The sequence below is a fragment of the Populus trichocarpa genome, chromosome 12 (genome assembly GCF_000002775.5).
Source record: "Populus trichocarpa isolate Nisqually-1 chromosome 12, P.trichocarpa_v4.1, whole genome shotgun sequence".
Taxonomy (NCBI): domain Eukaryota; kingdom Viridiplantae; phylum Streptophyta; class Magnoliopsida; order Malpighiales; family Salicaceae; genus Populus; species Populus trichocarpa.
In genome coordinates this window covers 14,641,981-14,668,373 of record NC_037296.2, presented here as the reverse complement: position 1 = coordinate 14,668,373, position 26,393 = coordinate 14,641,981, and the positions used below count along the sequence as shown (strand labels likewise).

General features: G+C 34.2%; 3 protein-coding genes across 5 annotated transcripts; all 3 read right to left on the bottom strand.

Moving 5' to 3' along the window:
* Positions 1-1,070: 1,070 nt before the first annotated feature.
* On the bottom strand, positions 1,071-2,558 carry LOC7482162 (transcription factor bHLH118). Its single transcript, XM_002318820.3, has 3 exons — positions 2,020-2,558; positions 1,565-1,906; positions 1,071-1,461 (listed from the first exon to the last, which is right to left on the bottom strand). Exons 1-3 carry the CDS (start codon positions 2,329-2,331, stop codon positions 1,393-1,395), a joined length of 723 nt encoding a protein of 240 aa, XP_002318856.1. The 5' UTR covers positions 2,332-2,558; the 3' UTR covers positions 1,071-1,392.
* A 6,246-nt stretch (positions 2,559-8,804) lies between these two features.
* LOC7482163 (receptor-like serine/threonine-protein kinase At4g25390) lies at positions 8,805-11,198 on the bottom strand. The gene has a single exon (XM_024582561.2). The coding sequence runs from the start codon at positions 10,999-11,001 to the stop codon at positions 8,932-8,934; it is 2,070 nt and encodes a 689-aa protein (XP_024438329.1). The 5' UTR covers positions 11,002-11,198; the 3' UTR covers positions 8,805-8,931.
* A 5,095-nt stretch (positions 11,199-16,293) lies between these two features.
* LOC7482164 (probable protein phosphatase 2C 75) lies at positions 16,294-25,739 on the bottom strand. Of its 3 annotated transcripts, XR_002977161.2 has the most exons (6): positions 25,161-25,732; positions 24,715-25,068; positions 23,607-23,712; positions 18,003-18,327; positions 17,744-17,806; positions 16,294-16,556 (listed from the first exon to the last, which is right to left on the bottom strand). XR_002977161.2 is itself a non-coding variant. In XM_024582841.2 (5 exons), the coding sequence occupies exons 1-4, from the start codon at positions 25,545-25,547 to the stop codon at positions 18,005-18,007; spliced, it is 1,170 nt and encodes a 389-aa protein (XP_024438609.1). In that variant the 5' UTR covers positions 25,548-25,739; the 3' UTR covers positions 17,438-17,806; positions 18,003-18,004. The 3 variants fall into 3 exon arrangements, 2 of the variants coding, with proteins under 2 accessions (XP_024438609.1, XP_002318858.3); XM_024582841.2 differs by lacking the exon at positions 16,294-16,556 and having other exon boundaries at positions 17,438-17,806; positions 25,161-25,739; XM_002318822.4 differs by lacking the exon at positions 16,294-16,556 and having other exon boundaries at positions 17,438-18,327; positions 25,161-25,731.
* Positions 25,740-26,393: the final 654 nt, after the last annotated feature.

Here is a 26,393-nt window from a genome sequence, read left to right as displayed (position 1 = left end):
TCAGCAATGAGGTCTTCTAAGAATACAATATGTAGATTTTAACAGGTACGTAGATCTTTTTGAGCTGGCATCAAATCCTGGCAGATTTAGATCTTTTGAGCGGGCATTTTAGAACTCAGAGACATAGCTGGAAGACCCCATGCAACATATAAACCTTGGTCCATACCTCAGGCTGCGGTTGGTGGCACCCCAAATTAATTTGCCATTATGCATCTTTACAACTAACCCAGCAACAATTATTACAATTGAAGAGATACCATTCCTATTTCAAGGCAGTAAGTAGCCTTTGCATGCTATATGTGTTATCTAAACAAAGTATGTCCTGTTCAATGAAGTTTGGATTCCTGAAATCAAGAATTTTGAGACTATTCCAGCCTCTAGCCACTTTGCTTGAATACAGTTAATTTAGAATTCAATAGAACTTGCAAGACTCTTAATCGCTACTGCAAGAACGAGTACATGGTCATATATATAGTAGAACACAAAGCAAAATATATAGGAAAGAAGACACAGATGTTATCGTAAAATTTAACTAAGCAAAAGGAATCCACATGTAATGATTCCATGAAAGCAAATCAAGTCTATGACCCAAAAATAAATTTGTTCTGGTTAAGCAACAAAATAAGCAATTCCCATATTGTAGAAGCTGCTCTAGAAATTTACTTACAACTTGAATATGATTACTTGTAAAAAGAAACAAATCTTCTCAGTTTTTTCCTAAATTCCTTTCACCAATAATCTAGTCCTACGAATTACAAGATTTTCACACAGTCAATATAATAATAATAATAATAATAATAATACAATTCATATAGATGCAATGATCAGCCCTTACAAGTGGGAATCAATCCTTCAATTTTCTTGCCAAATAAAACCTCAGCTTAAGAAATAGCAAAACATCCATGTTTAAATGTATGATTCTAAAAAGGTTTCCTAGTCTAAAAGAATTTGTATTTAGAATCCTTATTGAACTAGTATTTTTAATCATTATTACAATATAATAGTTTGAGCTTATCTTTATCATATAATCTCTTGAATATCAATAAAAAAAAGTGTAGGAGGTAAAATACTTGGTGTTTTCAACAGAATTTATTGTGCACTCCTGCATGTAGGAAATAGCAAGTACAGCATAGCAACCCAGTAGTGAATTTAGCTCCTGTGCAAATATAAGCATGCACAGATATAATGCCTCCCAAAAAGTCTTCAAGAGCAATTATTTACAAAATACCTCTAATATTTCTCAAAAATGCTCGCAAGCATTTTCATCAAATTAAGTTTCTCAAAAACGAAACCATGTTGAGAGAAGTGTTTCAATCGGAAGTCAGATTGTTACAGTGCAAGATGTCAATGATCCAAGAAGCATAAACATTTTTACTTGGACAAATCACTTGTTCAAGAAACAACTCGTAGGGTTAATTTCTGCCGCAGCTCGGATAGATTTAAGCATGCAGGATCATTGACCTGTGGAAAAGAAAACATTATAAATATTGAAGCCAAGTTGTTCCTGGATTTAGAGCATAAACATAAAACCCTAAACCTGGCAATTGACAACAGTTGATTTTACCTCAGTTTGGACGGTATGAAATAATCTTTCATTTACTTTGGTGGAAACACAGTTAACAACAGAGATTCCTTCTTCAAGCAACACTTGCAACACTCTTGATAGGGGGGAATCTTGCCCCCTAAAATCACTATCAAACACAACCTCAATACCACCTGGATATGGCTGGAGGGTTACTGGACTAATTGGAGAGTACTTGTTAGAACTTCCACTTGGGGAATCAAAGCTTAAATTGGGGGATTTCTTTAACCCATCTCTCTTGGCACTAAGTTCTTTGATCTTCTTTTGGAGATACTTTATATAATTCACAGACTCGTTCATGTGATCCGATATTGAACGCTTTCCCTGAAATCCCAAACAAACCCTAGTAATTATAGAACTCCAAGAACATTAAAAAAAAAAAAAAAACCCGATAGGCAAGGCCTATCAAAGAAAAGAATAGAAGAAACTTTTCTCACCTTGATAAACTCAAGAGGGAGTAGAGCTCGAAGGGATGCATAAAGGGTTGTCATTTCTTGCCTTCTTTGTCTTTCAATATTTCTATGCATCATCTTCTTATTATTATTTTTACTATGATCTCTAGCAACCTCATGATTACTGTCCATGGAAATTAAAAATCGCCGCCGATCATTTTCCATTTTGTTGGTTGTATCACTTCCTTGGAGTGCAGCATATCGAGCAAGAATCAGATCTTGTGGGATGTTGTGTTGTTGGTGGGGATCGGAGGAAATATTGAAGCACAGCTCATCACCTTGGTGTAAAGGGAACATTGAGCAAAAATTCTATTAAGGCTTGAAGCTTTCTTTATGTAAGGTGAGAATGGAAGTTAAAGAAGAAGATACGCTTGTTAGGGTATGTGATCTTCTATGGCCCTGGTAAGCTAAAGATTCCCTGAAAAAAAAATTAATTTTTTCAACAAGAAGAGATATGGTTGGTGACCGCACTCTCTCAGTGTTTAAGCTTTCCTTGCTTGTGGAACTGTAGCTATGTCCACTCCTTTGCATTCACACTTGTGAACTAAATTAATCATGATTATTAAATAACTCGAATATAAGGCTAGAGTCGTGGTCAGGTATTTAACTTGGATTCATCCTAGTTAAAAAAATAAAATTAAAATACTATTATTTGAAAAATAAAATTAAACAAAAAAACACTCAACAAATTTTAACTAAATCTCGAATTAATTAACTGAAAATCGACTCTTTTACATCCAACATAAACTAGGAGATGAGTTGATCATATTTCAAGTCAACTTATTAAGTTAGGTTAGATTTAATAGCACTGAAAATAACTGGAATATTCAATATCAATCTCCAATATTTTATTTTTAAGAAATTATTAATTGAATTTAGTTTATTATGTAAAATCATGTGCTAAATCAATAATATTTTTATAAATGGCTATCTCCATATACATTACTTAAATTAAGAAGTAATGAAATTAGGGTTATTAATAGTTTTGCTCAAACTTTTATCATCTAAATAAAGGAAAAATCATTCTACCACTTATATTGTTAGATAAAGATTCAAGAACTTTTAATTTCTTGAAAGAAGTTTTCATGCAACTTAATATCCATGCATAAATATTCAAGTTGACCCAAATAAAGTGGTCCCTGACATACCATGCACCTAGATGAAAAAAAAAAAAGGCAAGCAAAGTAAGTACTTGAATTTGCTTTTCAGAACTTGTATATCTTTCTAAGAAAGACGAAGCATTGCTTGCTCTGGTCATCCCACTAATGCATATACCTTAGAGAAAACGAAAGTAGCATTGGTGGATCCAGCAGTAACATTTCGTATGAATAAAGTTAAAAAAGAAAAGGCAAAAAAATGAATAAAAGACAAATTATGTGATAAAAAGAATAATTACAAACGATTACTTTAAATTTTCTAATAATACATCCAAATGGGTTTATTTGGATACGAGGTTTTTAGTGTGATTTATTAAATTGTAATATAAATTATAGGTATAAGATATGATTTGGTTTGTTGAGTGAACTTGATAACTCGTCGAGTTGAAATATAGTTTAGGCTGGATGAGTAAAATAATCTAAGTTTTTTAAAAAAATAATATTATTTTAAAAGTTTATTTTAAAAAAAAAAACCTTGAGTCGGTTGAGTCTTACTGTGATGTAAATTAATTTTCAATACTATTAATTTGTTATTCTTCATAATCATAATGGTATATATTGGGTTTGACTAACCCATACCTTCTTGATTTTTGATCTTATGGTAAAATAGTGAAATGTTCCTCAAACATAGTCTATTTTTCTAATTAAGTCAACTTAAAATAAATTATTTAAATCAAGCAAAGGGCGTTCATGAGAAAATAAATTTCCTTAAAATAAATCATATATCCATTAATAAAATAACATATTGGGAAGCAACCAACCTTGGAGTTAGCAACCCCCTAGTTTAAACTTGAACTTGCAAAAGCAAAATTTGAAGCTCACTCCATCACAATAAATTATGTCCTTAATTCCTCTGATAAACCACTGCATTCCATTAGCCACATTTTTAAAATGCTTGGCACTTAAGCAAAGTGCAAAAGGCAATAATGTTCCTCAAGGTATTAGCACTAAATAATTTGAGCACTAAGATCGCAGGCCTCTGCAGTTCATGCACCAGTCCATAAGTCGGGAAAAGGCCGATGAAAAGTGGCAGAAACATATGTGACAGTATCAAGGGGGAAGATCTCCAGGACATATAGAATAACCCTTCTTCGATCTTATTGCTAGCAGCTTTGCGTTGGAGAAGGAGCTTCTCTTTTCTTTTCTTTTTTCCCTTCCTTAGAGTTAATTGAGGAGTTGTTACATGTGCGTTTTAATACAATATTATATATATTTCGACTATTAACAAAAAAAAATACAATATTATATGGAGAGAAAAAAATTAGAATACATTATTATATATATCCCTTGTAGCTAGTGACTATTGTTAATGTGAATTATTATGGAAATGTTGTGTGTAAAGTCCTAGGATTTTGAAGCTTTTTGGGACCATTGAGATCCCTAACCTTTCTCTTAAATAATCCTGCAATATGCTCCTAGCTTAGTTAGTTGATGAGGAGCTGCTGCTGCCGCCGCTGCCTATACATGCTTTTTATTAAGAAAAAAGAAAACTTGCTATTTCTAGTAGATAATCAATCCTCCATTTATCATATTAAATTAATGGGCAAACCTTGATTTAGTCCCTAAATGCGTACTCATTCTCAATTGAGTACTGAGCTTATAATTAAACTTCAACAATGTGGTCCCAAATGTTTTAGACAATTCTCAATCAAGTCCTTCTACTTATGTTAATTAGCTTTTCTGTTTAATCTTCTTCACACATTATATGAGAAATATTAACAGAAACCCGTGCAAGGCTCATATATATCGAGAAACGCAGGAAGCAGGAAACATCTGGGACCTAGCTCATGATAAAATCTATAGATGGGGATTTAATTGAGAATGTATATATATGTTAGGGATTAAATTAAGATTTGCTTAAAATAATTATTAACACAATAAATTATCATTTTACTCATCGGAAACTTGAATAAAGTTTACTAGTACCAATAAAACAAATGAATAAAGTTGATTGTTCATCAAATCACACATGGGTTTAGTTTCTTAACAAAACTAAATCACATTAGAAGATGCAGATAAAAACAAAATCCAAGTAAAAAAATAATAAAGCAACGGTGATTAGTCAATAAAAAAAAAATGGAAGAGCCCATTATATATTCATCAATAGGGTTCACGTTATCTTTGATTAATTTAGTTTTGATTAGGTCATATTGTGCCCTAGATTAAGGACCATCTATGGTGCAAGTGGGTCAAATTACAATGCCTATCTCCATGATGACTTGTACTCAGCCTCTACTAGACCCAACTACAATAATTTTGGGTCTGGAAAAAGCTGCCTCCACAAGTTCCCATGGAGTTCATAACCTATTCATATACTTGAAAAGGTTATGAACTCAATATATTTGATTTCTGGTCCTTTAGCATATGCTTTGTTAATAGAAGAAAATGAAACAATCAGCTAATCATAATTTAAGTGTTATTCACGCATTCCCCATTATTATTATCTTAGGTTCGATCGGATCTGCTAATTAATTGTGAAAAAAAAAATTTCTTTATAGATGAATTTTTTTTATTTACCAGTTGTTATTGAAACTCGAATGAATAAAATGATCTTATATATAGTCATTAAATTATGTTTAATAGCATCATTAAAATCTAAGAAAAAAGATAATGAATAAATAAAAAAAATATACTGATAAAGTATAAGTATTATATACATGTTTATTTTTCAACTCTCTGTTTGATAATGTAATTAATGCAATGTGTTTTTTAAAAGTATTTTTCAAATTAAAAATATTTTAAAATGATATTTTTTTTATACTAGCATATCAATCAAAACTATAAAAAAGCATATAAAAATATTAATTTGGTTGTAATATTTATATTTCTATTTTTAATTTTATTCTTAACCCAAATTTTTATATATAATTAATTTATAATATTTATATTTCTAGATATACGTTTAGAATAATTTGTGTAGGTTTTTTCTATATATATATATGTGTTAAACGAAGATCTACCTCTAATAAAAACGAATGCAAAAGATTGAAATTTGCCTCAGACTTCCATGAAAACGGAGATGGACTCCATACCTCAATTTTCATTCATAATCAAGAGACATCTATATGCTAGAAACTATTATGTATAACAAAATAAAAACAATTGATATATAAAATTAATGCGTTTTCGCTACGGAGCACTGGCCAAATTCTAGCCCGTCCTCTTCTCTCTGCTGCATCGTGTAAAAGTATGGTTGAGGTGCAGGCCACGTTTCAAAGGAATCTAGAAGACCTATATGCATGGAAACAAGCCATAAAAAAAGAAGAATATTTTTTTAATTAGTTTTTAATGTTTTTAATAAGATTAAATCAACTAATACGTAAAATAAAAAAAAATAAAAAAACAATACTATTTTTAACTATATAATGGGCTCTCTAGGCCATTTTGTTCGGCCTAGTTTCTCTTTGGTCACAGGTTGATTCCAGTAAGCCCATCTCAATCGGCAGACCTCATGTTCTTACGCTATTGACATGGCCACAGAGGACAAGTGCAGCCCACTAACACAACTAGATTGGAACTGAAAGCATAAAATCTTGCTAGCTGAACCATGCTCAAGACAAATGCTAATGAATGCGGTTAACAAAGATAATATTACATTACAAACTGCCTGTCTTTGTCAGAACTTGTCACGGTCAAGTGTTTTAGTATCTGCTCTAATGGCAGATATTACGGCAAACATGAACTGAGTAATCCAAGGATCAACTTTGCTTCTTTCCATGGCAACGATTGCGTGAGTTTCGGTTGTCCGGAATAAGCATAGAAAAGAGTAAACAAATGTATACTGCTAACCTTGATGATTGTAGCCAAAAACAAGGAAATGAGGATGAACCAAACAGAGTTGAAAAACCACAGCATCAACTAGAAGAAGCAAAGCTGTGCAGAAAAAGAAAGTAAAGAAATTCTAATGTTTAAAAAAAACAGCATTCAATCAACGAAAAAGGAATGGTCCAAGGTAGTTCTTCATCCTGTACATGTTCCAGGTAGACTTGTAGCCGCAATTAAGGCAGCATTTCGGCACAGTTAAAACTGTTTTCTCCAGATTATGCAGGATTTCAATAGTAACTCATCCAACAATCAAATAGATTACATTTAGTACAGTTGACAATGTCTTAGAGATGAGTCCACTAAACATCGATTTGTCCTACAAACACCAGTCGATGATGGGGATCTATAGTGTGTGCATGTGAAGCGATTAAAATTAGCAAATATAATATTGCAGGAAGTAAGAATACCCAAATTACCTGCTCCATGGATGCAACAGTCAGGAATCTCAATAACAGCATCCTTTAACGGTTTAACCTGGAGATTCTTGTTGGAAAGTACCACCACGTCGTGACATCCTCGTTGAATTGTAGCAACCCTTGTGAGTCCTTCCCATTTATGTATACATAGGAAGCTTGTGTGTGCAGTTTTGAAAAGCTCATCATTGTCTCAATTCTCCATGCCAGAAGAGAAGCATTGATTGCATTTCCAATGGACTATTTTATGGCCACAAATTTTGCAGAAGCTTTGCAGAGGATCAAGCTCATGTTTCATACAGGGATCGGATACGAGCAGCATCTGCCTTACCTGCCACTCCTAATAAAATACAAAAAAACTAGAACCATCTCTCAAAACTGCAAAGCATCATTCAGAAGGACAGTCGACAGTATATCAACAAATTCAATTTCTGATTGTTGATGGAAAAAGGTAAGAAATACCCTCAATGTGAAGACAGGGAGAAACCATACAAGTTTCTCCACCCATGATATCTGCTGGATTAACTATCTGCTAAGCTCTCACATTTTTCACATTCACTTAGTGGTTAAAATCTGCATCTTTTGGAGTAAGTATATCGAAATGCAATTGTTGACCAATAACCCAATAAAACAACTTCCATGGCTGAAAATTCAAGCCTGCCTTAATAATTTGGAGACAAAAATCCATATTGGCAGCACAAATAAAAGAATCCACAATAAATGATGATTGAATGTTCTCATCAGCATCATAAGGAGCCATAAGCCATCAAATTAAACACCAGCAAGCAGAGCTCCTATGTAAAAAGGTAAATCTCACATCTTAAAAGTTTGGCATACATGTGTATTAGCCTATTAGGTTTCCTTTTCCCTTTCCCTTTTTTCTTTGCAAGTGCCTAAGTTCAATCATTGGGTGCTCCGTATCTGGAACAACCAGTACACTGGCACCATTGCCAACCCCAAACAATGCATATTAGTATTGTTAGTACCTCTAATTGTAAATACATACAGGTTTCCAGCAACGATAGCTTAAACTACAAGTTATACAGATTCCTCTGGATATAATTGCTTGGCCATATTATTAAAAGTGGCGGACAAGAGGGGACAACTACTGGTGCCTAAATTCACCGAAGAGAATAAGCAAGTTGCTTGCATGAATTGAAAAAAACCTGACGAAAGTTACTAGGATAGCCTTATTGCTGAAAACATGGGCCATGTTCAAAAAGCCTAATCAAGTGCTTATGGCATTTCCAATACTCATTGTTGAAGCAAACATGAAGTGGGGTCGCCATCTTGTTGTTGCAAATCTATAGTGACCATAGAACATTATGATATTAGCAATGGATTGGTAGGCCATACCAGTATAAACAGGAGCAGGTGAAACAAAATTCAACTCATTTCATTTAATGAAGACATTTTGCTTTACAACAATAATGATATCATCCATAAACAATTATCTAAGAAATACACTGTTGCTCATTAAGACCAGTTTCGGACATTAAAGCTTACCGAACCTTCTGATGTGACTTGGACTTGAAAGGGAACCGTGTGGGAGGTGAGGGAGAAAATTCAGATGGTAATTGAGGCACATGTGACTCTCCGGTGAGCATCCCCACAACCTCCGTCATTGAAGGACGATGAGCAGGTGACTTTTGTAAACAAAGAAGAGCAATAGTGATGCATAATGTAGCTTGTTCCCGATCCAAAGACTGTACAGACTTATCAACCAAATCAAGAAGTTTGCCAGAACGGGCAAGATTACGAGCCCAATGCATTAGGTTAGCACGCTGAAACTCAGACATTGGTAAGGTAGTAACCTGAAGTGGACGCCTCCCAGCAATAAGAACTAACAATAACACCCCAAAGCTATACACATCAGATTTCTCTGATAAATTCCCCCCACCACCATACTCAGGGGCGGCATAACAAACGGTTCCTCTCATACTTGGTGTACTACTGATTCCACCACTCTCCGGTATCTCTCCACTCAAAGAATCATGGCTATTCTGGTTACCTCTAAATAGCTCACCACTAAACCATTCAATACTGCCTATGCTGCCTCTGCTGCCTCTACTCTTACTTCTCTTCTTCTTTCTCTCAGCATACAATTCCTCATCTCTTGGCCACCAATCTTCTCCACCATTATTATCATCACTAGTCATCCCCATTTCTCTCTTCTTCTTTTTCTTATTTTTTTTCTCCAACTCTTCGCAATACTCCTCCTTCCACCATTCCCTTGCTGGCCTTCTCTTCTCCTTCTTCAAAACCTTCTCACCCTTATCATCATCTAACGAAACCCACCAATCCAATCTCTTCCGATTCTTCTTCTTAACTATCTTCCCAACAGATTGACTATTCGATGACGATGAAGCTCCAATCCAATCACTTTTCGGTCTCCCCTTATTTATCTCAGTTCCAAGCCATTCCATCACATAATCCTTCACTCCCCCATTCTCCGCCGTAGTGCCACCTTTTTCTTGCTTCAACCACCAATCCTTTCGAGACTCGCTCTGTATCCCTCCCCCGTTATTTTTCTCCCCATTAACCAATTCTTTCCCACCCTCTATACTACCCACATCCAAATTCCCCTCGAGCAAAACCCCCACACCACCAGTCTCTGGAGAAGCACTCACAGCCTCCAAAGTTTCGGGCGATGTCATACAAACCGGCAACTGATCCACCACCAAATTAAACTCATCAAACCCAGTAGTCACACTGTCAGTCTCCTCCACCACAGATCCATAATCCTCACCCCCGTTATTGCTCTCCAATTCAACCTTTTTCAACTCCACCCCACCATTTATTTTATCACTCTCTTCCACCTTAACCTCACACTGACCCTGATTGCACTGATTCTGGTCATTCTGATTGCTATTATCAATTTTTAACCAAGCTAATCCAAAATCAGCAACTTTCGCATTAAAACACTGATCAAGCAAAATATTACTAGGCTTAATATCTCCATGAATAACAGGAGGATCCAAACTATGAAGATACTCGATCCCTTTAGCAATATCAACGGCAATGCTAAATCTTTTCTTCCAATCAACCAACTCCACACATTTTCTATGAAGCAATGCATCCTGCAAGTTCCCATTTTGCATAAGCTCATACACTATCAACAAACTACGATGCTTCCTATCATAGGAAAAACCAAGGGCTGTAACAATATAACAAGAATCAAGCTTTGAAGCAAAAAGCAACTCATTTTGGAACTCTCTTTCCCCTTGGAGAGAGCCCGAGTCCATAACTTTAACAGCAACGTTGAGCTCATTAGGAAGAGTCCCATGATAAACTGAGCCAAACCCGCCTTGGCCTAAGCGAAGAGAAGGGGAGAACTTGTTGGTGGCGCGGCGGAGAGTGGTGTAGGAGAAACGGTGAGGGGGTTTGGAGAAGTCAGTGGGGACAGTGCGCTTACGAGTGAGTTTGCGGAAGCAGATGACGAAGAGGAGGAGGAAAGAGAAGGCAGCAGTGGAGGCGGCGGCTAGGGGAGGGATGAGGCTGGAAGAGCGTTGGTGGTAGGGGAGAGGAGAAGGTTGGGGTGGAAGGAAAGGAGGGGCTGGGCGAGATGGCATGGTTGCGGTGATCAGAAAAGGACTAGAAAGATTTGGTGACGAAGAAGAAGGAAAGTTTTGTCATTGGAAGATAATGGGAAGCCTTTCCTGGCTTCTGGTTTCTTTCTATCTGCTCCATAGATTTTGTTTTCGTTTCTTTGATCTTCTCTGTTCACTTTGGACTTTGGAGATTGGGTGCACGAGCGTGTGGGCGCTAAAAGACTTTAATTTGGGAGGAAGGAACTCAAATTTGACTTGTAACGTTCAGTACATGACAGTTTGAAGGTTCTAACGTTGGAGAAATCAAACTATTTTTATTTTTAATAAAAATGAGTATAATTTTTAATTTGATTATTGAATTTTATTGGAATTTTACGAGAATGTTTTATAAACTTAGTTCCTTGTGAGATCAATAGCGCAAGCCAAGGTCCTTTATATGCCAAAATTCATCATAAAAGTTCTTGTTTAGGATTTCTTTTTCTTGTTATTTTTAGATTTTTTTTTTAATTAGGATCAATTTAGCTTACTATTTAAGTGATTTAATTATTTTACATATGTTTTGCATTAGAATTTATTAAAATTAATTAAATTTGAGTTTTTTCTACATTTCAACTATAATTTTAATTAGGGTTTGTAAAATAATAATTTTTTCTTTCCGCTACGCGCAGCATTAAAATTTTATTTTATAAAAAAATGATAAATCTTGTTTGTTTTTTAGCATAAACATTGTTTTTAAAAATTTTATTTTTTTATTTAAAATTATTTTTTTAGTATTTTTGAATTAATAAATTAATATCAAAAATAAATTTATATATATATATATATATTGATATATTATAAACGAAAAATACTTTTTATAATTAGATATTCTCTTGAGATTAAGAAAATTTCCACTTGTAATGTTGCCTGATGCACATAGAATATAATTGGACAATTTCCTTTTCAATGCATAATAATATGAAACTAATGAGAAATTCTTGTAGTTTGGTCTCCTCACTAGGGCATGTAAGAATGAATACGAGAGAGAGGGATTAACACATAATGGAGTAGATAATCTCTAAGCTTAGAATCCAACCCTAGTTAAGGGTGGCAGTGATGTATGAATTGAGCTCTAGTTCTTGAGTTCGATCTCTTTGCTGTGGTTAGGTGTTACATCAATGTGTATGAGTGTTCATTTGCACCTTTTGATTATAAGAGCTTTTGTTGGGTTTGCAATCATTTTCTCCCCTTTTCTTTTTGGTAGATAAAGTTTAACTTTATCTTGTTTTCTGATATTATTATGGTATAAAGCATTTTTAAAAATATTTTTTAATTAAAAATATATTAAAATATATTTTTTTTATTTTTTTATTTTTTACATCAAAACTTTAGAAAATATAAAAAAATATTAATTTAATATTTTTTTCAAGCTAAACGCAAATTACAATTCAAAATACAAAAATAAAAGGTGTTACAATGTCTATATATATATATATATATATATATATATATATATATATATATATATAGTGTTTGGAAGTGTGGTAATTATTATTTTTTAAAGTGTTTTTCATTTAAAAATATATTAAAATAATATTTTTTTATTTTTAATATTAGTATATCAAAATGATTTGAAAATATCTAAAAACAAAATATTAATTTGAAGTGAAAATAATAATAATAAAATTTAAATTTTTTAAAAAAATATTTTTAAAATAAAAAATAAACAGACAAAAGACAGACGAGATTTGGGGTTTGTGAGTGTTGTCCTGTTGTGTAGCATACCATCCACTATTTAATCCTTAATTGCCGATCACTTTCCTAATTTAATTAGATGGCTTTCGAAGTGGAAATGTGAACTATGAAGCTGAAGGTCTGGTATGAATCGGTAGTGGGAGTGCTTCTATTTATAATAGTATTTATGTGATAATATTAAAAATAAAAAAAATATTTTAATATATTTTTAAATAAAAAATTATTTTTAAAATCATAACAATCTTAAACACGAATGAACCTTTAGACTTGTAACCTAACCTGAACGTGCCTCTTTGCTTTGTGCTTATTTTGTCAAGTTTGATTATGGATCAGAGATTGAACTCCACTCAATACTAGATAGTGGAAAAAGATACCAATGAAGAATTGGTCTAGTGATTAAGATATTGTTATATCCCTGCAAGTATAAGAATACAAGTTTGATCCTCAGGAAACATATTTATTGAGAGAGACAGTCACGAACCACAAACAAGACTAGTCTCACCTTTTAAATAGGATGCGAAGATACCCGGGTTAGAAAAAAAAAAAAATTGGTGGAAAAAGATGGGAGATTAGAAATGGGAAAATTGCTTAATAAAAAAAAAAGATTGTTTAATTAAATGGAGGTTGGTGTGGTTGTAATTTCATTATCATATTTAGAAAATTCATGTTTTTGTATACGACATCCTTTTTTTAAATAAAAATCTAGAAAATAATATTATTTTAAAAATTTTTAAAATAAACTTGAGATCTGGGTGAAGCTGGATCGAGCTTCAAATCATATATGTAACTATCATTGACATTATTATATTTAAAAGGCTGAAAGAGGAGAGTAATAATAAGACATAGGGGCTATTTTGCAAAACAAAACTAAGGGGGGATGAAAAAACTAAACAATTAAAGGTAATTTTGGTGCAAGAAGCCATGTTTAGGTCATCCATTCGAGAAACTAAAAGGCAATAATGAAAGTGGAGTAGGTGATTTTTGTTTTTTTTCTTTGTTTGCCTGTTCCATTTTCAAACACATGTGCTTCTTTCTTCCACACGGTTTAGCCCCACACGAGAGTAGAATTCCTAGAGCCATTCCCTTTTTGTTTTCTCCTGTTAGGATTGTCATGTGATCGGAATCTCAAGTAGCGGTCATTATTTTTGGGTTTGGTTTTTATTAAAAAAAAAAAGTAAGTAAAATTAATTTTTTTTTTCAAAACCGAATTGAAACTAATTTAACCAGTTTGGCTCGGTTTTGACGCGGTTTGGCTCGGTTTGAACTGGTTTTTTCTGGTTGATCTAGAACCTGTATTGTTGGGATTGAAAAAATAAATAAAAAAATAATTGATTTAAATAAAAATACGGGTTGATTCAATGATGCAAGAGTTTTAAAACTATATCTGTTTAATATTTTAGTTATTATTTATGAGTAAAGAAATCAAAGCTGGCTACAGCCTTGTTGGAAGGAGCCCAGCCTTGCACGGTTTGAAATCTTTCATTGTTAGCAGCTTTTTGTTGCAACAATCTATATCTAAATTGTTTTTCAAAGGAAGAAAATATTATCGTTCTCTACAATTTGTTTTTTTTTAATCTAGACAGCACCTGACCCACAATGAGTGGAAAATTAGGGTTCATGGAGAGGAAATCAATTCGGGTGAGCATTGTATAAAAAAAATAGCCAGCAAATTTGAAGATGAGTGGATTGTTTTGACTAATTTGTTTTGATTTTTCAACATTCAATTTATTCTTTCTTTATGGTCAAAAAAACCGAAACTGAAAAGGAATTGGTCAATTGCGCAATGATACCAGCTAAGAAAAGGAGGGCAGCCATCCATTTGGGAATTAGAGAAAAGGAGATGGAGAATACATTTTTTTAACTCAAATAAAAGGAAGTGATTTTTAAATAAATGGCAGCTCGTGTTTTTTTAGAATATTTCAAGAAAATTCAATACTTTAAAGGGATTTTTTTTTAGTGTTTAGTCATTATTTTGAAATTAAAAAAAAAACATTTTTATCCTTTTTATAGCTATACTTTTATCCTTACAAATTTGGAAAACTTTCACTTTGCTCCTATAGTTTTAGATTTCTTAATGTCACCCTATACTTTCCAAAAGTAGCTAAAAAATTCTAATAATGATCTCACGTTTTGGATTTTTTTTTTGTTCTTCTTTTGTTTCTATATATTTTTCGAAGTATTTCATAAGATATTGATTGGTCGTCGTATATATGAGAATTTAAGAAAAACTACAAAAAAAAAAAAAAGTAAAAGAAAAGGGTGAAAGCATGATTCCTTTAATAGTTAAACGTCTTCGGAAACAATGGGAGAATATTGAATATTTTTAAAGTATAAGTATAGGACTGGAACATTAGTAAGACTACAGTGGCAGTTTTATACTTTACCCAAAAGGACGAAAATGAAACAAAAGAAGAAAAATGGGTTGACTTATCAATTCGATTGAAGTGTAAATCACGCGGAGACCTTTGGGATTATTACTCCTTGCAAAGTACTTTGCTCACGTGATAAACCACATCGCAATTTTGGCCGACTCTCAAAAGGATAATGATATGATTAATCACAACATTCATTTCACACTAAAATATTATAATGAATATAATCTTCTTCCTTTTTTTTTTTTAATTCCTTTTATTAAAACCATGAACGGCATGCATAATTAAAAATTAATGGAAAAAAAACTAAAACAATTGATATGGTTGTTAAAAAGATAAGATTTGATTTCTTTATTTTAATTTTGAAGTCATTATCAAATATATATATATATATATATATATATATATATATATATATATATATATATATATATATAAAAGGTACGTAAAGGATAAGTAAAATTCTCTGAAAATATTCTTTATTGAAAAATTAAAAAATAATACTAATCCAACCTCAAATAGACTTGTAGATATAAGAAACTATATCATAAAAAAAATATAAGATATTATTTTTCATTCTAAGCCAGCTGGCACATTATAATGTGTAAAAACCAGTAGAGGGGTAAGACTTGAACAAGTTCTTATCTTACCCTCTTATTCTACAGAATACCAAATACCAATGAATTAGAAATATGTTGATACAATAAGCTTGAGCCACTCATTATGTTGTCATCAAATCCTCCAACCTCACACGTTTTGATTGTGTTTGACATTATGATAAAGATTATTTTTTAAAAGTGTATTTTAGTTAGAAATATTTTAAAAAATATATATATATTTTTTCATTTTTAAAATTTATTTTTAATATCAAAAAATCAAAACAATTCAGAAACATAAAAAAACAAATTTCAAGCAAAAAAATTTCAAGATTTTTAAAAAGCATGGTCGGACCAAAAAACAAGCACATTTTGTTTAGATTAACATGAATATCCGGCCTAGCTTGCACGTACCTTAACTAATCTCATGAACCCTAAAGTTAACGACCATGTAAGCTTCTAGTAGCTCTGAAGTTTGTGGGACTCGAACTAGTGACTTCTAGAAAACAAACTCAGAACCTAATCATTTGAGCTTCACAACTACACTCCTCGGAATTCCAGATATAGTTTTTATCCATACAAGAAAAGGTATCGGCATAATTGAGGTTGAGTTTAGTATTATCTCGAAACATAGATTGAAATAATTGAAATAAAGAATACACATGTACCTTCTGTTTTCATATTTTGAAACAATGAAAATTAACTCTAAAACTATATTCAAAACACATTTATTTTCTGTCTTTATCGGTATCTTTAAAACTAAACAGGTCTTTTTAACCAAAAACTCTCGCTCCCAGACAAACAATAAATATCCTCTGTCCTACCTCCATGATCTCAATGCCAGCAATTTAATTACTTTCTTTAAAGGGAAAATCTGTGTCCACAATACAACTTTTGTCAGCAAGGAAAAAATATAAGAGAAAGAGTCCCCACTCCAAAAAGAAAAGAAATGGTATAAATTCTAATTATAGATACACCTATCAGTTTTCAAATTTGTTTTGAGCTCTTTAAAATATTATTTCTTGTGGTTCAAGAGGATTTCCAGAATTTTATGACACTGATGAGTTCTTACGTTTTTTAAAATAAGTAGGTGGACAGTGGACTCCGTTGTCTTATCAATGGCCTTCTGCTATCCAAAAAACCATACAAACTTTGGCTGGAAGATTCTGTACTGCCAGAAGGTTTCTACTTTCCTGTTTTTTGTTTTGTTTTTTTTGTTTTGTTTTTTTGTTTTTGCTGCGATTTCTAGGATTTCTAACATGGAACACATCTCTGAGGTACAATGGCTGCCTACCTCATTTTAGGGAAACTGCAATGACTACTTATTGGCTCTTGAAACCGATCCTATTACCTATGCTTGCTATCCTGTACCTCAGCTCCTACCAGGAATTGAAGATGACAGTGATGAGATTTTTGAATTGTGATCCCCCTGTCCTCTATTGATTAATAACGTCTGTGCAGGATTTTTGAATTTGCGAACATAAATTTTCAGGCATGGAAAAGGAGAGCTTCCAAGTCTGTAACATGGTTTGTAAGACTTAGCCTGGGGTCTCACTTGGTAAATTTTCAGGCATGGAATCACCAGGTTGGGTTTAGTAAAAATGGTTTGAAAGATGGAGTTTGAAATGGTGCTGAATCAAGGCAATCAAGGAGAGAACACGAACAAGGTTCTCACGGAGAAAAAGGAAAGTAGAGAAGAATGCAAGCAAAGAGAGCATGGCGAGTTACTTGGAGAGTTAAGAAGTAACAAAACAATTCGAGGGAAATTATGTTTTATTTAGGACTCATTGCAGCTTCCTGAATCTGCATGATTTTCCTCTATTCTTGCTCATCCAAAAACCTTTGCATATTACAGCCTTCCACCTTCCAGAAATGCCCAGGAAATCAAAGGACGACGGACATGGACACCTCTGCTACCTCAAAACTAATATGATTTTCCCTTTCTAGCCCATCCTGAGAAACTGCATGCATCTGTAACCTTTTCCCTATACTTTAATTCAACGTGACCAAAACTCATGTTTGTTTGCATGGCAGATCATTAAGAAGGCAAAAATATCTTACTCATAGACATTGACCAATGTTATCCTGTCATTTGTGCAGATGGGCACCCTGCATAGGCGCACTCTGTGGAAGAACAAAGCAGCAAAAATAGTTTAGGCAACAGTAAATCTCCTTCCATGAAGTAACTAAAACCATAATCCATTTGATGCTCTCTGTATTTATATGAAGATGTTATTCTCCAATAGAACCTAGTCTGTGCATGTTGATTTCTAGGAGATGTACAGAGTTCAGTTCAAATTGGATGATTCCCCTATCTTACCCTCAGCTCCTCTTGAGATCAACAACAATGACACTGATGTTATCAGCGCTTCTCCGTCCTAGGGCAAGGCGAGTAAGAAGTGCAGCAGCCAGCATGCTTCGAGATGGGTACAATGCTCCAGCACCTTCTTCTTCAATCTGAGGCCCGGCCTTGGCAGGAGGATTTTTTTCTCGGAGGCATTCGCGAGCTACCTGACAAGCCAAGTCACTTGACAAGACATCCCATAAGCCATCACTAGCAAGAATTAAGCACTCATCTTCTGGTTCTCTTTTTGTAAAAGTAATCTCAGGCTCTGCTATTACAACTGGCTTTAAATATTTGTCCCCTGCTCAAAAAAACATAACAGAAGAAAAAGAATTGAGCAAGCATTTTAAGAACCCTTGTATACAGAGATGAATAATTGATCATCCAGTGCTAGATACGAACATAATACCATCACAACCAAAACAAAAGTTATGAGCTAACTGATAAGGGTTGAGAAACCATAGTCAGGCAATTAACCTACAAATAAATGATTGATAACTGAACATCAAAATTTAGCACACTACTGAAGCAAACACGCATTTCTACATAGACTAGATAAAAATTATAGTACTGTTAAACAAGCGTTACCGAAAACAGTCATGCGATATCACATAAATGCTTCTCAGATATTTAAACATCATAGTTTAATATGCTGCTACAGAAAAACAAGAAATGCATCACCTTGAAACAAATTTCCACCAAAGGATTGGAAGAACATTTTTCTTTTCTTTCCTGACAGGCTAAAGAAGATTTATTTCAATTGAAAATGGAGAAAAAATAACAAGTCCATGGCTGAATGTTAAGAATAGAATGCAATCAATTCAACTGTTTTGCCAAACTGATGATAAGATTTGATTTCCACCTATAGTCTTCCGAAACAGAAACCTAATAATTATTTCACTAATGAAGTCAGACGTGCAATTGTGTGCGCACATGCCTTCACAACCAAAAGCATGTTTTGGTTTATGTCAAGAATTTAATCCTAATCCTACCACCTGGAAGCCATGCAGGTACCGGTTACTATTTTCAGCAAAGCCACGTTGTCTTGCCTGAGATGCATTATGGAAAATTCTGAAACCATTTGGAGGGTGGGGAAAAAAAAACCCATCTTTATTGTCATGGTTATGTAACCACATCTTCTAATGTTTAAGATCCAATATTAAACATTGGATCCTCCTATGGTAATGCACTGCCAACAGTGTAGATCTTCACCAGACTTTAGCACTCAGCTTGACAGCTCCATAGTTTGACCTGATTGATACAGAAACAGCCAAATTCCTAATGAAAACCAACACGCAACCCATTTTCATGTTGGGTGTCTCGTAATTAGGTTGGAGTACCCAAGATGAATAATCATTGAAACTTTGGTGTTTATCACAGGAGCAACAGATTCTCACTGTGAGAACAACATTTATAGCCTGTCATTAAGTGACAAGATTCATAATCAGTAGATCAACCGCAGCAGCAGAATCAAACTTCATATTGAATAATAATAAAGTATGCAGTTGTGTCATGCATAGCGACAGAATCTAACGTCAACCAGGAAAAAAAAAAGAACTACAGAAATTATGGCAAAGAAAATAAAAAGATCAAATGCAGTGCACAAGAATTCAGATGGAAAGTGACCAGGATAAATATTTAGCTACATATTGAATAATAATAATAAAGTATGCAGTTGTGTCAGGCATAGCAACAGAATCTAACATCACCAGGAAAAAGAAAAAGAACTACAGAAATTATGGCAAAGAAAATAAAAAGATCAAATGCAGTACACAAGAATTCAGATGGAAAGTGACCAGGATAAATATTATCTAGATTTTTAGCTACTTGGCTAATGGTGACATTTACAAATTGAAGCACATAGAAGTAGAATACCTACAGTACATTCTGTCACTTGCGGCTTTCAATTTAGGATTAAATGCCTTATATGTATCATGGCTTTCATTATATATAGCATAGATACAGCAGCCGAGAATCTCTCTCAACAAAATGCAAAAATGCAAAGGAGAACAACGAACTTATATTTGCATCTTTAGTATGTTATTCTAGCGAGTGTAATGTAAAAATCATACCACTAATTTCAGAATCCCTCCAGCAATGAGGCATTGATAACAAAAATTCACAAACCTCCATATATACATGTAATCACCTTAAATCTCATTGAATGGAGTCAACCCACATGCTGTGGTAATCATTCTTATCCTATTACTCATATAAACCATATGATTTCTCTATTACATTTTCCATGTTTTTAGTTGAGTATTCACCTTACCTAAATGACATCCCGAAAACTACTTTTACCAAATATAAGTCAGACAATATCTTTAGTCATTTAATCAACTCTTACATCCATCATCTTTCCATTGCTTTCGCAATATCCAAACAGAAAGCTACGCCTCGACAAATAAATCAGACAATATCTTTACACTTATTTAATCAACTCTTACATCCGTTTAAAATCAAAATGCCATCGTCTTTCCATTGCTTTTGTAATATCCAAACAGAAAGCTACTTCACGACGAACTTAAACTTACAACAAAAGCGAGCGTTAATGTGGATTTTCCTGGACTCCCCACATAATCGCCACTCTTAACTGATAACTTTAGCTTGCTACATTTCTTCACATTCATGAACCTACATAGTTAGGTTGTCCAGTATCTCTCTTCCTGCCTATTATGGACAAGGAACTAAATTTTCCTGTTAAAAAAAAAAATCAAACCAAGCTTTACACTCATCATCGGAGTAAGAATATTATTGCACAAATTTAGATTTATAGTTTTCATCCAATCTTTGATATAGCAGTTTCCTAACTCTTGGTTATCATTTCTTGGGTTGAGACACCAAAGCACTCTATTTTAGCAATATGTCACAAGGTCATAGCTTGCCAGTCAATTCTTTTCTCATTTCAGCCCAACAAATTGGAGCACCTCTTGGAAGTTTAGAATGCAAACCTCATTGCTTCCACTATCCAACCTATCCGAGAGCATGAGTAAAGGATGGAAGTGTAGAATGCAGAACTTATACCTTCCATTATCCATCCTTTCCAAGTGCTCGAGGAAATAAAATATTATGAACAGCATGGTACGACTACCACCTAAAATCTTAAGAGCAGCATGCTACGAAAACCACCACCCCAACAAAAAAAAAAGGAACATTAAATTTCTCATAGGGTGCATGCCATATCTAGTGTGACTTCAAATCATCATACTTCGCAAACTTCTGCAGATCCCTAATTGCTCTTTATTGACTTCCTTGAACACAGCAAACTGCATTTGATGCCTAAAGATATGCCAACTTTAATAGATCACAGACCAAAACATGAATAACATGGAAAGGCATGTAAAACAACTCAAGAAGGGAAATGCCAAAATGATCGTAATGGTCAACCTTTCTATAGAAGGTTTATGCATTTGGATCCTCCTTCAATACTGCTACCACGAACCATAGAAAGAAAAATATTAAAGTTTCCCTCTTTGTTCCTTCTTACTTCCCCTCCTCTAAAAAAGGTTCTCCAAGGAGAGTGGAGCCATAGCACTGTGCATTACTGGCATGCATGACATGTCAGTTGCGCAGCCCAACACAATAGATAACAGAGTTTTTCCCTGATATGAACCGATGATTCTGGTAAATCCATCAGCAACCTTAAGTTTGCTCATGTGCTTAGGTGAAGCACCATTGACACTTGATTGCAGGTTAAGCGTGCACTAGCTTACACTACATAACTATAGTAAAGCAGACTTATTCCTAGCCATTTTTCCCTCTCATTTTCCTTTCTTTTGAAAAAAGAACAAATTAAAAAGAAAGAAGAATGGCCTAGCATTTATAGTGGCTCCTTAATATCCATTTCTGATGGGGGAAGGGAATCACAAAATTATAGCCCATCCAATTGCCCTTTCTAGACTTTCCAACATTATTACATGCTTATGTTGAACCTTAGGTTGGCAAGCAATCCGTATTTGAATGGCATATGCTAAATTCGATAACCATGGGACATTGATGGATTTTTTTCTTTTTAATGCTGTTACACACCAACATCTGTCCAATGGTACTGGAAGTCAAGCCTCCAATATGCAACAAGTGCACTGCCATTTCATGAATATTAATTTATTCTAGATGTTCAACAACAACTACTGAAAGAATGAAAGTCCCTGTGGTCCTAGGGATGGCAATGGTATCGGAATCCGATGTGTATTCCATCCAATCCGAATGGATAGGTTTTCTTGACAAAAAAAAGTGTTTGGTTAGTATTTGGATAAAATCTGGAAAAAAATAATTCACGGTTATGGTTAGGTTATGACTTTTTGTGATATTTGAACTAATCCGATCCAAAACACACACATATTATATTTATATTCTATATGTAATGGCCAAATTATAATTATAATAATGTTTTTGTCTACATATAGTTAGCTATATTTATTAAAATTATTGATTCTAAAAAAAAATTAAAAGCTATCTATTCAATTAAGTTTTTTTTTTAAAAAAAAAAGGGAGAGAGAGAATGGATGATGAATATTTGAATGAATTTCCAATATCTGATGGTTTAGATTTTTTTATTCAAAATCCAAATCGGACAATAAAGGATGGATTATGGTTATTGTTTTTTCCATTTGGATATGGTTATATTTATACTACTATCCAAATACGTCTATGTGCTTCCTTTACTAATTATATGAATGAACCTATTTGGAGAAAAAAAAAAAAGATAATTACTTCACAAACTTTTGCTTGTTTTTTCAAAACAAATGTTTTCAATACAATAAGAGGCAACAGATGTATTAGAGGAGTATTGTGGTTTCCAGCAAATATAGAACTAGTTTAATGATTTCAGTCTCTAATCAGTAATTAACCCATTCATCCAAACAAAGGAAAAGGAAACCTAGAGCCCATAAACAAGGATATAACAAGCATAGACTACCCATTTCACCAAATCAATTCATCAAAAATTCATAGGCTGGCGAATTATTAATGTAAGCATGCATCTATATCAGGTGAATAAATTTAAAAAACTATTAACAAGTTTAGAAAATCTATAGATACCAAAACCTCCTACAATAATGCTTCTCGCCTTTCTACTCTTCAGGGTATCAATGACTCTCCAAAGGTTAAAGCAGAGCATTGCTTACTTATCCTTGAGCAAACTTATAAATGGAAAACTAGATAACATTAGAGCAAATAAAGGGCACTAATTTGCTCAAAGAAATGAACTGAATTTTCAAAATGAACTCGAACTTTGTTCGACGGTGATTTTCATTGGTGAAATTGAAAATTATCAATACAAGGCTGTTCAACGCCATAAAGTGAGACATTCAACATGGATGCACATCCAAATCTGTAAGCAAACGGACCAAGAGTAGTTTGTGTAAAAATGAAAACCAATCTACTAACGTGACAGATGTTTTTTCTGTGTTCCTTGTCATGTGATAAAATTAAAGCATCTAATCCCAATAGCGAGTTCTTTATATGAGCGAGTGGAAAAAATATAAACAACTTAACTTTAGGTGTATACATCGCATGAGTTCGATGAGTTGTAACTCCAGAAAAAAGAACGATGATTCAGTTAAACCTATAATAGATTACCTATTGCTCGAGACATAGCAAGAATGCCTTCAACTCGAGCTCCATTCAGGAAGATCACTCGGCCTCCAGCAGCTTCAATTCTTGCAAGTTCATCCGACCTATCCGGCTGCAACAAATGTTGGGAATTTTTTTTATTAATTAATCAAGTAAAAAAAAGTAAAAAAAAAGATAAAAGGGTGAGCAAGTCAAATCATACCCAAAAAAAGAGATAGCTCCTCAAATTTTCAATCCTTTTAAATCTGAGGAAGAAACAAGAATTTTTTCTATCTATTGGAAAATTTGATAAAATGTGCGAACAAATTTGGCAGTGGACTTATCGATGAAATGGAATCACTTCTCATTTTCTTGTTTAGTATGATTTAATTTCAGATAATAAGATTATAGTTAACAAAAAATGAGGATATCCTATATAAAGTGGAATAAATTTGGACTATTACAAGTAAATCCTACTTCAGATAAAATTAAGATGTAAATCCCATATGTTAGATTGGAATCTTTATTTTCATTTCCAATCCTCCGATAAACAAATCCTGAATCCTGCATCAGAGGAAAAAAAACTCATACTGTGATGAAAATACGAGGTTGCCTTGCTAAACTATTGAAAACTTCCATTGCGTGACAGATGGAAAGTAACCATTTGGACTCTGTTTATTCATGAACACATGCATGTGCTGGTGTAGGTCCAAACATTACAAACCACAAACCATTTCTCAAATCATCAGAACAGTTCTGAAACCTTAGTCAAAAGGATTCTTCAATGAAGAATGGACATCATAACTAGTTGATTCATGCATGCCAAATGTCAAGACCACAAACATGGTAGTACAAGAGCACAACTTTCCACAAGAAAAAAAGACAGACTCCTGGTTTCAAGGATGTCCAGAGTCCCCACCCTGTCAAACAAAATGCCACCTGTTCTCTAAAACATGTTCTCTTTGGCAAGGTGACAAATCCATGTGTTTCACATCATCATATACATGTGATCCCATGCAAAAAACGTAAAAATCTAGAGTCACCATGATTAAAATCATGACTAGCAATGGACGGACTGTGTTACCTAACACGTGTATTGATAGTACCATCAGCGTTTTCCGATTGCAAAACTAACCTTATGATCAACACTAAGGGGAATGGCCCTCCCGCCTCGCGATAGGACGGCGCGTGAGTCGCCACAATTAGCGACGATTATATGCTCTGGGGATAAAACAGCCACGACCGCTGTAGACCCACCGAGTGCCATCTGCATGGGGTGGCACCCGCATTTGAACCACTCACTCCCACATGCGCACGTGCCCATTGCCACCTCATCCATTCTCTCATAGCTCCTCTTCATCACTCCCCTCCACATTTCCTCCCATTCAGCCCCACCACCCCCACTCTCACTACTCACGCGTGTTGAGTCCACGCGTGCCAGTTCTTCCTCTATCAACACGTGCATCCTTTCCCTGCATAATGCTGCCACCTGCGCAAAATAGAGAAAAAAAATATAAATACATTTATTAAATGACCATAATGCCCTTTCAAAAACAGAGATGGACAGTTTTCTGCAATTACGTGAGCGCCGCCATGACCGTCAAAAACACCAAACAAATGCACCGGTCTCCGGCGGTTAACCTCCGGCTGGAAAAAGTTAATCCGTACAGAAATCGCGTCCTCCATCTCACGTGACCTTCCTGACACTGACATGCTCCCAAAAACCGGCTCCGCCACCGGAATTTCACACACCGTCTCCACAACCCGTTTTCCTTCCGTGGAAGTTGAACTCGAGCTCTCCCCCGCCGCCGCCTGTTTCTTCTCTTTTGAAGTCAGAGGATCAATCGGCTGAGAAGAACCACCAGAGGCGAGACGCCTCATCTCGATTCTCCTTCTTCTGCGCTCCCTGCATTTCTCCGGTGAATCATCTCCATCGTCGTTTAACATCCTTCGGTAAAATTCCGTCATTAAAATCCGTTACCGTTAACAGTCATCTCCGTTAGACATTCAGGAACAGAGAGGGAGATAGTGTTTGTGAGAGAGATTTAGAAGGGAGAGTTTATATTTTATTTCATTTTTACTAATTTTATTAATTTAATTTTGAAGAAGTGGGGACTGTGGAGGAGAAGAAAGAAAGGGCGATGGGTTGTGTTTCCTCTATTTATCGAATGGGAGGCCAGCTCCAAATTGCCCCTTCACTTACCATTATTTGCTCTCCTTCTTCCACGTGTCCACCCTGACGCTCCATCTTCTGATTCTTTCCTTCTTTGTATTTAATTATTTCTTTATATATAATTTATGATAAAATATGAGTCAGCAGTGAACGATGTTGACTGAAAAACTATTTCAAATTAAGTATTCTTGAAGAAGTTAGATGGTATAAATTATAATTAATGAGCTAGTTAAAGGCTTAAATGTATTTTAAACTTTTAATTAAAATAATATGTAATTTAATTTTATACTAATTTTTTACTTCAAGTAAAAAAATATTCTTAATTTTTTAAATTTCAAGTTTGATTTCTTAATTCCATCTCTTCTCTTTGTTAAATCGGCTATATATCACGATATTCTGAAATCTTTTGCGGGGCATAGACAGGACGACACGAATCTGACAAATGGAATCCCCTAACTGAACTGCTTACAAGTGGACCAATAATTGGCTTCCACGTATAGATAGAAATAGGATGGCCCACAAAAGGTGTTTGTCTTTTTTCAAGTGTTTTTCTGTCCATCTATCCTTAAATTATGAAGCCGCAACACACGTGTCAAGCTCTGGACTAACCACCACTCGAAAGTGACGTGTCTGGCCCATCG